This window comes from Macrobrachium nipponense, chromosome 22 (assembly GCF_015104395.2).
Source record: "Macrobrachium nipponense isolate FS-2020 chromosome 22, ASM1510439v2, whole genome shotgun sequence".
Classification (NCBI taxonomy): Eukaryota; Metazoa; Arthropoda; class Malacostraca; order Decapoda; family Palaemonidae; genus Macrobrachium; species Macrobrachium nipponense.
In genome coordinates this window covers 46,521,519-46,534,155 of record NC_087213.1, presented here as the reverse complement: position 1 = coordinate 46,534,155, position 12,637 = coordinate 46,521,519, and the positions used below count along the sequence as shown (strand labels likewise).

Genomic DNA, 12,637 nt, shown 5'->3' with positions numbered 1-12,637 from the left:
CTTAAGGTGCGCCATGGGTGCGCCCACACGGTCGAACAATGTCCGACGGATAAACATTGTTACCATATCATAGGCGAAGCAGGATGACGTCATAAGCGTTGAAACGATGGAAGTAGATCTGGCAACAAACAGTGGTACCAAATGAGGTTGTATACCACTACTTTTACGCTGCTCACAAGGCAAAGGCAGACAGACAATTGTTAATTGGTAACAATGTTTGTCCGTCGGACATTGTTCGACCTTGTGGACACACCTTAAGACTACAATCTTCTCGATACATTCTACACACTATTTCTTGGGGGTCGCCGTCATCAACTGATACCGTTGAGAGACGGGCGCTATGGAAGGCAGGTTCGAAGTTGCCTAATGGAATGTGCTGTACCATATTCTAGTTGGAAACAACTATACAACCGCATGAGTCCACGACCCTCCTTTGTAATGCGACGCCTCTAGGTTAGCACATAGATATGGCGCTAGAAAAAAGGTGCCTTTCTCTGATATTTGACAAAATCAGGTCAGGGCAAAGGGTGCTGGCATTACTAATAAGGTATACAGCAGTGAGAACGTTAAGACTTTTCTTAATAGAAAGGTATAGATGAGACCTGAGTAGAAGGCTTCCTTGCAGAGAAACGTTAAAACCAAAATTTGCTTCTTGCCATGAGATATGATATTTTCCTTTAAGCAATATACAAGTAAACTATTTGTTTTATATGCTTATTTTGTATGCAATAGAAAATCTTGTAATTAAATGCTAAGAAATTTTTGGAATAATTTACAGACATTCAATATTTTTCATTAAAAGTATAACTTAGAAAATTAGTTTAAAACATTTCATTGAGTATGAAAACAGTTTAAGCAATAGAACCAGCCATTGGCTAAATTTCAGAGTTAATTAAAAAGCCAGGAGAGGAGCTCCAATTTAAGCATGCGAGCCACTTTGTAATTCCCAATGACAGCTACTCAGAAGTAAAGAGACGTCTCAAGATTGTAAAGATTATTTTATAAAAATTGCACAGAAAGATTAGCTCACCACGAAAGACAGTAAGTATATGCTAGAGTGGCTCAATGCCCATAATGAATCCTTGAAAGCAAAAAAGGTCAAAGGTTGCCTCTAACAAAAGTTAGCCTTAGGGAGTCCAAAACCTATAATTTTCTAATCCTTTGTAGAACATACATACATACATTCATACATAATACACAGATATACACACATATATTATGTATATATATATAATATATCCATATCTATATCTATATCTATATATATATATATATATATATATATATATATATATATATATAGATAGATAGATAGATAGATAGGGTTGACTATAATAATTTAGGGACAATTTCATTCACTGTAATGGTCCAAAGTAAAGGAGCATTTGGGACAATACTAGAACAAGAAAAACATTGTTCATGTAAATGGAAGAGTTTCAGTACTTAGCCATTACAAGAGACTACTTTACTGAGAATATGAGACAAGGATTGAGGCTGTCACTTCGATTGTCCGACCAGCCAAATACCCAAATGCTGACATTTTCAGTATCAAAGAACCGAAATATTACATAACTTTGTCTGTAGAAATAAATCATTTAACTTAAATGATAAATGTCAGATATCACAAGAAAACCTACCTTGTGACCGAGCCAGTCTTCTTTGATTATATCCATTGGCAGGGGTTCACTTTCTGCATTAAGATCTGTGATAACATCCTGAAAAATAAATGTTGCAGTGTCATTTTTATACTGTTACAGTAATCTAAGATTGTGTAGTGTAAAATATAACATGTATACTTTTCTGTTACTTACAAAGAACAAGCATTCTTTCACAAACACTAAGAAGACCTAAGTAATCTGAATAGCATTCAGACCTACGAATAAATGAGCCACAAAAACATGGAGACCAAATCCTTAACATCTAAACACTAATTGGCAACAAACGTTTTCTGTATTTTTGTTTTACTACAGAAAATACAATATATTCTGTAAAAAATACTGATGAATGTATCAGGACTTTCATATATATAAAGCAAGTCAAAACTGTAAGAAAGATCGGTCTCTTGCCTTTTAATTAGATCTAACAAACGTTTCTGAATGTCCAAAGAATTTTGTACTGCACCAGAGCTGTTCATTATGCATGATTTCATACCTAAAATTAACTTCTTTTCAATGTAACTGAATAAAAATCTTAGTAGAAGTTGATGTATCATATTTAGAGTAAAATACAGTTCTAAATACATTCCTTACGTGAGTAAACCTTCTTGTGTTCAAATGTTCAGGATCGTGCACGGTTTGACACATCGGGTCACGCTCCTAAACTCAAAATACATCAGAGAGCTTGTAAATAAATTGCTGATGCCATTTCTTTTTTCATTACTTACATCAATAATCCAGACTTGTGATTTAAAATGAAACAGAATTTCTATTAACTTGTAATTCTTCTTCAATGTGATAGGTCATTTCATATTGTTAGATCTAGGCCTGCAAGTAATAACGATTAAAACTTGGTCTATAAAAATGCTTATTTATTTACAAAGCTTCAGGCAATAATGAATGTAACAAGGTCATCTACATCATTGACATTAAATAAGTTTATTTTTAACCACTTGCATTGTAAAGCAAGATCCTCTCAAGTGCATCAAAATATTTCGTCCACCGAGTTCTTGCCCTCTGTCCTCATAAAAAAAGCATTGTTTTTTAATACAAAATACATAATCAATCTAGCAATATTTTCTTTACTCAAATACCCAGGGGTTAAAAGTCAAATAGCGATTATTTCAAATTTTTCTTTTCGCATACAAATGTACTTTTCATCTAAATAAAAATGAAAATCCAACCGAGCGAACAATCAGTTGAGTGACTATTATGAGGTGTGTGAATTGTTTAGTTTTCCTCGAGGGTTGTTGTCCAACCATGCAGTGGTTTAGTCGCTCGTTAGATTAAGTTCCTTTTTTTCTTCTGTCGGGGGGAAATAGAGAGATTGGTGGGATTTGGGAAGAAAACAACACTCAGCTGTCATGATATTGATGTCAAAAGCTAGTAATTTTTAGTACTTAGTTTAACTTAAGGGGAAATGATATCTGCACAACTGGTTACTCGATGATTTTTTGTATTGCCAACAATTGCTAGATTAAAAGCGCAAGTGTAAAGAATTGTCTCCCATGTGACATGGCATTCTAATTTTGCAAATGAAACAGTCTTAACATACTGGCTCAATAATAAATCAGTTATACTCGTATACAGTCACTCATATATCTTATCCAAAAATAAGGTAGTAAAAGACATTTTAGAAAACAATAATAGAACATAAAACGAGCCTCGAGAATTCTCATCTAAATAGGATCCTTACGTCTATAACAATTCTGGGACAAACACCATTATTAAAAAAAACATACTTGATAGGTTACATTGTTAATTTGAGAATCCCTAGATTCGGATAATTCATTACATTCTAAAAAAAATAATGTTGCATCGTATGTTTACTTGGCTTACTACGGTTCACAAGAACTTTCTTCAACACCAATATATGTACTGCCAACACTACTTATAACCCAAGCTCAGTCTCATCATAAAAGTGTCCACTTTAGACATAGCTTTACTATGCAAAGTATTTGTATTTTCTGAAACAAACAGTGCCTCATACTTGCACTGCTACCGTTTATGACGCTACGAATTTCAGCCATTTCATTTTTTTAATTCATTCATACTCATCGTACTCTCTCTGTCAATAACATCTTTGTTTGTAGTTTCTTTAGCCAAGCTATCAGCCGTTTCATTTAAATGAATACCTACTACATGCGAGGGTATCCAGAAAAACTTAACGGCATGGCCCTGCTCTTCTATCGCATATACTAATACTTTAGATTCATTAATCAAATCACTGTCACCATGACTTTCACTATTGAGAGCAAATAAAGCACTGACAATCTTACTATTAACAGCAAATTTTATAAAGCATTTTGACAATCTTACTATTGGCAGCAAATTTTATAAAGCACTCTGGCAAACAACAAAAACAAATGCATCCTTTCTTTTATTGACCACCAGTTTCAACCCTTCATGAATTGCGTATCATTCAGCAGAAGTAGTGGATGCCTTATCCTCAATTCGTTTAGACAAAATCTCATCAACACGTATATGTCGGTCACATAGAATTCTCGCACAATGACTGCCACACTCAACCTTCACATCATTGACAGAAACATCACAGTACATGTAGGTGGTGTTACATCTTGGCAAAGTACCAATTTTGAAGAAAAAAAAAAACCCTTTTAACTCACACGTATTGCATTCCCTTTTTAAAAAGTCTAAAGTATAAATATTAACATTTGTTCAACGACATAACCATAGTTTAACAAACACATTTTTCCAACTTGACAGTACTGTACAGTTTCATATTTCGTCATTACTTGAACGGTGTAAAATGATTATTACATTATCACTGAAACCTCCATTACACGAACAGTTATCAACAGCCATATTCAGTGCTTTTTCACCTCTTCTGATCATAAAGAGAGCAGCAATACTCGCTTTCTCCTGGATTCTGTCTATAGTGCTTGGTAGATTTAATTCTAATCTCATGAGTTCAACCCTTGTACTCATGGAGCAGCCTAATATAATCCTCATAGCTTTATTTTGCAACATTTCCAAGGGACTCAGCTCCCTCTCTGGGTAATTTATCAGAGAGGGTGCAGCATAGTCAAAAACTGAACGCACTGTGCTAGTATAAAACATTCTCAATTCAGGTATCCCTGCACCATTACCTCTATTAGCTAACACTTGCAATGACCTTTTTCTTGTCAGACAAACATTCTTCATGTGGGAAACTAAATCCATGGTCTTATTAAAACCTATATAGCTACATACCTACGTACTTATTAAGAGTTAACTTTTCCAAACTTTACCATCCATTACAATATTGCCATTAATAGCCAGGGACTGAATTTTACTTTTTTCTTCATATCCCATAAACATGTATAAATTCTGCACTCTGTAAAGCCCTTAACAAAACTGTTTTATTAACACACTGTATTAAGATATATACATCATAATCAATAACCTCGGTTCCCCTGGGAAAACAATACCTTGCCATTTTACCAATTAAGATATTAAACAGAGTGGGACCGAGTACTCTACCTTGTGGAGTGCCTAATTCCATCAACTTTTCTTCAGACTCACCTCCCTGAAAACAAACCTTGGCACTCCTTCCAATTAAGTATATCTCAATCCATCTCAACATGGCACCCTTAATGCCTTTATTGACTAGTTCCTCCAAAATAACATCACTGTTAGCCCTAACAAAGGCTCCTATCTAATCCACAAATACCTTGCATTTGGCATCAGCATTACTTAAAGCTTTTATAACACAATCAGAAGTACTTTTCCCTTTTATGAAACCAAACATTTTAGTGTTAATTGGGCCCAATCACATAAAGTAGCCTATAAGAATAAGTCTCTCCATTAGTTTGCATAAGCAATGTGAGTGAAATAGGTCCACACTGCCCATTTTGGTATAGGCACAATTATAGCAACTTTCCACTTGACAGGTAGTCTGTCATTCTTGTAGGAAAGATTAATCAGATCTAACAAAGGGCTATCAGCCATCATAATTAAACAATTAATCACTTCTTAAGACCATCCTCACCAGGGGCAGTGGATTTACCTTTTTTAATAGGCATGAAAGTTCACCCACTGTAAATAGCAAACAAGTCTCACCAGTAACAGCTGCTTGTAATGCAATAAATCGACGTCTTTTGTCTCGCCTATTTCTCAAGCAAGCCTGAACATTGTTTGGCAGACCACTTAAACTTGCAGCCTAGCCCATTTTCTGATTAACTTTTCGGCCTTACCCTTGGGATCAGGGCGAGCAAAAAAATTTTCCCTTTTGCCCTTTCACTTTATTGACTTCACTCCACACACCACTATCTTTAGTCAAAGAAATAACGTCCTAAAAATGATCCAAGTACTTCCCTCCTACGTTTTTCCTTACCTTTGATATACAATCTGCAATTTTCCCTGCCCCATTATCACCTGGATTTTTACTCCAGTTATCCTGAGCTTTTCGGAGGAACTTGTTCCAGCCTCGTATTACAATGTCGTTTGCATACGTTAATTTCTTTAAAGGTTTGCTGTAAGTCTGCATGGGGACATTTAAAATACCATCAATTACAATAAGCAAATCATCATAAAATATTTTTTCATTATTGCCATGACCATTGATATGTTTATAATTTTGACACCGCTCACTAACCTGCATCATGAGTTCAGCTTTTTTGTTTGTTTTCAAATTATACCTTTCCTTTACTTCTAAGGAAACTTCCACTGCAAAGTAGTCACTCACAAGCATTCAGCCATATTAAAAGGTAAGGCGCAGTCAATTCTACCACCTCTCGTGTGTGCGGGTTCTCCGTTCCCTAAAATTTTACCCTTGCACTCTCCAGTGAGTTGAGGACATTGCTCATTATAAAACCATTCCTATTTTGACAGACTAACCCAAATCCAATAATAACCATCACTCATCAGAAATACACGGGAGCAAATTCTCGAGGTCCAACTTATCTGCGTGTACATACACATTGATGACATAAAGCCCACTATCCCTAAGATACAACCTGACAGACAAACACTCTGTGCCATCAACTGTAGTGCCTGTGGACAAATCAGCAGGAATATTATTCTTAACAAATGTAGTCAAACCTCTCGTATTATTTGTATTATCTGCATTAAGTTCAAAACTTCGATATCATGGTAACTGAAAACCAATACCTGTTTCTTGTAAAGCATCACAGCTAAGTCATGGGAGTATACATAAGCATGGATATCGGTTGAACTTTTTGGAAACTATTCACATTCAAAGATAAAGTTTTAAGACAACGTGTCTCCATTTTCCCAAATTTCTTACCTAAACTGTTTTTTTTTTTTGCAAATGTAACCACATCCATTTTAAGATCGTCCTTTGGCTGTTGCATATACTCCAGTACCGTATCTAACAAGGAAGCCATAGAGTAATAAGGCTGTCACTAATTTTTTTAATTCTATAGGAGAGGGGCGCACCAATTTCTATGTGTTAAACAGCTTAAAATGTCAAAACAACACTTTATCTATGTTTCAGTATCAATAAATAAGTGATGAAAACCTTTACAATCACAAACAATCTTGGGGGACCACAGGTGGGAACTGGGGGTTTTGGGTTGGGGAGACAAATTTGATGAAAAGCTGGGAGAATGAGTAAAATATCACTTAAAAAGTTGATAAATACGTTGGATTTAAAACAGGCGAGCCAAGAATGTGCCTGAGAAATGATAAAAAAACTTTGACATAAAAAAAAATGCTGGCCAAGAATTCAAACATGAAAAGCAGTCAAAAAAGGAGTCAATTTGAATAGTATTATGGGGCATAGCCTAACCTAAAACACCTACCTAAACTATCACTTAATTGGTTAGCTTGCACTACCTTATAGGCAAACCAGTCTAAGGGCAAACTTTAAATTGGTCTCGATAAGTACTGTACGATTTATCACAACGGAGTAAGAACTTGGTTATATCAACTTTACACACACAATTACACAAAACACAATGTTTCTCAAGCAAAATTACCCCATGGTCTTGATATTATTTAAATTAACTTTTCAGTGTTAGAACTATAAAGAAAACAGAAATCACCATGAGTCATTACACGGCTTTCACATCGAACAGGTAAGTTTTTCTGCAAGTTTTTCGCAGGAACAGTTTCACTTCTGGAAGCTATTGCCATGATGACGAAGAACAGAATAGCCGCGCGAGTGTGAACATTTTCCAGATTCAGTATTTAAGAATGGGTCATAGAGAAATAGGAAGGTAAAGAGAATTACCTTATACGTATTGCATTCGTCACTTTTTTCGTTATTTGTTTTTAGTCCTTGCGTTCGTGCGCAGATACAGACGGCAGTCTGTAGCTGTTTCTGTAAGAGACATTGTTCTCTCGAAGTTTTTTTTTTTCTCTCTCCGCGAGTTTTTACATACTAAAGTGAGTTTTTTTGGGGGACTAATAAGCGTTTCCTCACTTAATGACTAGTATCTAAAAATTCTATACACTATTCTCCGTAACTCTAGGTAACTACTTTTTTTTATAAGCTCACGCACCCCTTTCCTATAGAATTTACCGACCTTTAATAATTTCACTTAACAAGGAAATATCTTTTACATCAGTATGAAATGTTCTGTAATTCATGACACTTCCTATCTAAAGGAAATGACCTTACCCTGGTTATCAGCCTCATCACTGCATTTAGAAGTATTGTGTACCAGCACAGTCACATACTCCGATGGAAGTCGCTCTGCGATCATTCCAACCTCTTGTGATCTGTTCTCGCATTCTCACAATAACCTTTTTAAGCTCACTGATCTCCACGCGAAGTGCTTGAATGACACCGCCAAGTTTAACACAAATTTGGTCATGACTGTCTTTGGTCTGATTGTTGACCATCTCAATTTGACTCCGCCTTGGTGCTTCTCTGCATTCCCACATGTTTACACTTTGTATAATATCAACATTTACCTCCCTGTTGCCCAATGGTTGCGGCACAGAGTTCAGAGTCTCCTTGCCTTCTATGACCGGCCTCTTCTTACAAATTTGCATTGTAGTCACCACCACGATTACAATACTTCGGAACGATCTTAACATTATCTTCATTTTTTTCTTAACATTCTTTTTAATTAGATTTTTGCTGCAGTACCCACATCTAAAGCCGTTGTCACATTTTAATGCAAAATGATGCCCACCTGCTGTATTTGAAACAATCGAGGATTTTCCTTCTGTACATATACCTTTCTATACCCAATACAGGAACAAATATTAGTTCTGTGGCTTCGCACTAGATTGGTCCCTTTGTAGTTCCTCGTTGGAAGATTCGGTTACGTGCTCGACTACCGATCTCAGGGTTCGGGTTCGATTCCCGACTCTGCCAACGCGAAATCAGAGATGTTTATTTCTGGTGATAGAAATTCATTTCTCGACGTGGTTCGGATCCCACAATAAGTTGTAGGTCCCGTTGCTAAGTAACCAATTAGCTCCTAGCCACGTAAGAATATCTGATCCTTCGGGCCAACCCTAGGAGAGCTGTTAATCAGCTCAGTGGTCTAGTTAAACTAAGATACACTAAACTTTGGTCCTTTTGTTTAACCTCACGTCTCTTGGCCCAAACCACTCGATCGATCATCAACATGCAACAGGTATGTGTCTTTCGTCATCCCTTGCTTTATCTAGTTCAACGTTTTCAAAACCGGTAGTTGTTAAATAGTCAACTACTGAATCATCTTTGGCATTTACATACGGATTATATTTACCTTTCTTAAATATGACCTCAAAGTCTAGGAATTTCTCATCAAGCCTTTTACCGTCTACTGCATTTTTTGATGATAATCCACGTTAAGTAAGTTGGGAAAATACAAACTTTTCGATGGCCAGAAGCAGGATCCACAGCCGAAGTTGCTTGAAAATGATTTCTTCAGATTCTTTTTTCAATGAAAGGAGCTTCATTAACTTCGTCCTTATCACCACTAGATAATGACAAGTCCATTTCAGCGTCTCCTATGTGTCCATTTCAGCGTCTCCTATGGTGTCCTTCGAAGCCATGTCAGACAAAACAAAATACAAAGAATCCGAAGATGAGGGTCAGCTGCAAACCTGCTTTCCAATCCTCGACACGTCCACTCAGTGCGGTGGTCGAAAGGAGAATGGATCCGTAATCCTTACTACGTTAACGCATCAAGTCTCTAAAAGTTGTTTCATAGTCAATCGTAATTTAGTCATTTAAATTGCCGATCTACTTTTTATGAGGAAAACTACCACTGGATTAATTCATCATACTAGATATTCTTTAGTCCACAAGCGATGACAATCATCTAATGTGCCAGTACTGTGGAGACTGGCCTGTCCTTTCGTCCTTTGAGCACGTTGAAATGCCTTGGGTGTCTGCAAAAAGTTTCGACTTGCACTATTCGGTATGAGTACTCGGTCTCGATCGCACTATTTCCTCGAAATATGCGCAGAGCATGTCATCTGCGTTTGTGGGCAATACCCAAGAGAACTGGAGAGCATGCTGGTCAAGGCCGGACAAACCCGATACCTGTCTATGGTCAGCTTAAATGTTATGCTATATATTCAACTGAAAAGCCAGAAACATCGCTCTACAAATCAACACAGTTCACAATAATTCCCCAAAGTAATACATTTATATGCCATTTGATAAAGGGAAGGTCAACTGAAGTCCCTATGAACATTATTTTTCTTGTATCCAACAATCATGGGTAAATGTTTTTAATAAAACTATTAATTTGACAAGCAATGGCTTTCTGGAAGAAAACATGACGCCAACTCCTCTTAATTGATTCTGCCCTGTTAACTGCAAGGGATTTCCGTTACTGCAAACCAACTAACCATATTCTTAATGTGTGCAAAATCCTACATAAAGGGACAAGAAATATAATTGGGTCAAACTACTATTCTGTAAGAATTTTTTTTTCTTATTTTCCACATCCGTAAAACGCATAGTCACCCCTTAGCAGAAATAGGGATTACGGCCTGCTTACCTTCATCGACAAGGTACCACGAATACTGATGACAATGGATCTCCGCTTATGATCGAGGGCGACAAAGAAAGGCGTCTCCCCTACATCTACGTGATAAGTAACATAGACGAGGTCCAGTCCATCCTTGGGTGCGATGTTCTTAAATGCAGCTACATTACAGCCACAACAGTTGTCTTCGACAACCTCTGGTAATCCCTCACGTGACACGCAACAACCCCAGCACCTTGTGGAAGAAAAAGACATACAAACAAATTATTTTAGAATATCTAACAATGCTTCCTATACTAAACAAAATGATGACGATGATTTATGGAAATTGGGGAAAAGAGTCAAACACCGGGCAATTTCAGTCATTCAGCGCCTGAGAATTTGAAGACAGTTGGAGTGGTCGGACAGCAAGATGGAGGAAAGGATGTGGAAATGGAGGGAGTGTGAAAAGCCAAAAAGGAGATGCAGCTAGAGGCCAAAGGGACGGGCCTCTCCCCCCCCCCCAAAAAAAAAAAAAAAAAAAATCTTGTAATGCCTACAGTGCACCACTTGAGGTGCACTAACGACTCTAACCCCTACTGGGAAAAGAACAAGAAATTCTTACAACGACCAAAGGAGATTTAACATTACTTAACAAAATACACCGGAATGTACATAATAGACCGGAATTTACATAATATAAGAGTAACTGAAAGATGCTAGGTTGACATATTTACAAATGGCAATGGTTAACAATGAAACCGGGGGAAACTCACCTTAGCAACGGACACAATTTGCACGCTTCTAGTGTAGAGCTGGCCACCACGTACATCGGCCAGCCATAAATTGCCAAGGCAAATCTCATGTAGTGAACGATTTTCTCAAATTCTTCTTTGCCTTCCAGAGACGAGAGCTGAAGAAACCGTGACCTGACGAAAGACGCAACGTCAACATGGATCATTCATAGGTGGTGTTGACACTCGAGACAATGTGATCAAGGAACATACGAAAATAAGTATAATATTAAATACGTGGTTTCACTATTAAGCACATTATGTTTAGAATATAAACACAACACATTAATTTTAAAATCCACTGAGAAACAAACTCAAAGAAACACAAATCACTAGACAACATTTTGCACGAAGCAAATTTCTATGGAAGAAAAAATGGGAACCGAAACTTTAGTATATGTTTTGCTATCTTTGCAATAAAAATAATATGTAAATAAACAGGGGAACTAGAAAAATATCACACGCATATATGTGTATATATGTGTAAACAATATATCCACATATACATATATATGTATATATATGTATGCTAATAAGCGAATACCACAGGAAAATGATAGTCAGAAATCCAAGCGCTTTCGTCTTTACTAAGACATTGTCAAGGAGCTAATGAAATACAATTGGAGAGAAAGGTCTCAGGTACACAATAAGATCAAGAATACCAGATGGTTAATTGTCAAAAGGGTAAAAATTCAAAGAGATAATCCAGGATTATCGGATATCACACGGTCACAAACCTAAACAGATTTGACCCTAACCGAAATTACAAAGTATCTTTACAGTCCAAAGCATGAAAAAAAACCAAGACTTAAATTTAGAACATTTCTATTATTTGACTTGATGAAACAAGATTCAATGATATTCCTTTTAACTGTGTCATTACATGGGATTAAGGCTCTTGCTTGACTCCAGTTAATAGGATGATCTAAATCTCTCATATGTACGAATAATGCATTCGATATTTGCCCAGTTCTCACATTAACATTACTAATATTAATGTCAAGAGTTTAGTAATCAAAAATTTTCCTAAAGATCTTCCAGGCTGCATATATGAAATTCCTTGCAAAAAGTGTGATAAAGTCTATTACAGAGCAGACCGGTATATCTCTTTCACAACGTCTCAAACAGCACTAGTATTCTGTGAGAACTGGGCAAATATCGAATGCATTATTCGTATATATGAGAGATTTAGATCATCCTATTAACTGGAGTCAAGCAAGAGCCTTAATCCCATGTAATGACACAGTTAAAAGGAATATCATTGAATCTTATTTCATCAAGTCAAATAATAGAAATGTTCTAAATT

General features: G+C 36.5%; 1 protein-coding gene across 1 annotated transcript in view; it reads right to left on the bottom strand.

Annotated features, from left to right (window-relative positions):
• LOC135198624 (diacylglycerol lipase-alpha-like) overlaps positions 1 to 12,637 on the bottom strand; it is a 273,416-nt gene that overhangs the window by 103,994 nt on the left and 156,785 nt on the right. The window contains exons 6-8 of the mRNA XM_064226381.1: positions 11,314 to 11,466; positions 10,571 to 10,793; positions 1,638 to 1,715 (exon numbers count right to left, since the gene is read on the bottom strand). Of these exons, the coding sequence (XP_064082451.1) occupies positions 1,638 to 1,715; positions 10,571 to 10,793; positions 11,314 to 11,466 (454 nt within the window). The remainder of the gene's footprint in view (positions 1 to 1,637; positions 1,716 to 10,570; positions 10,794 to 11,313; positions 11,467 to 12,637) is intronic.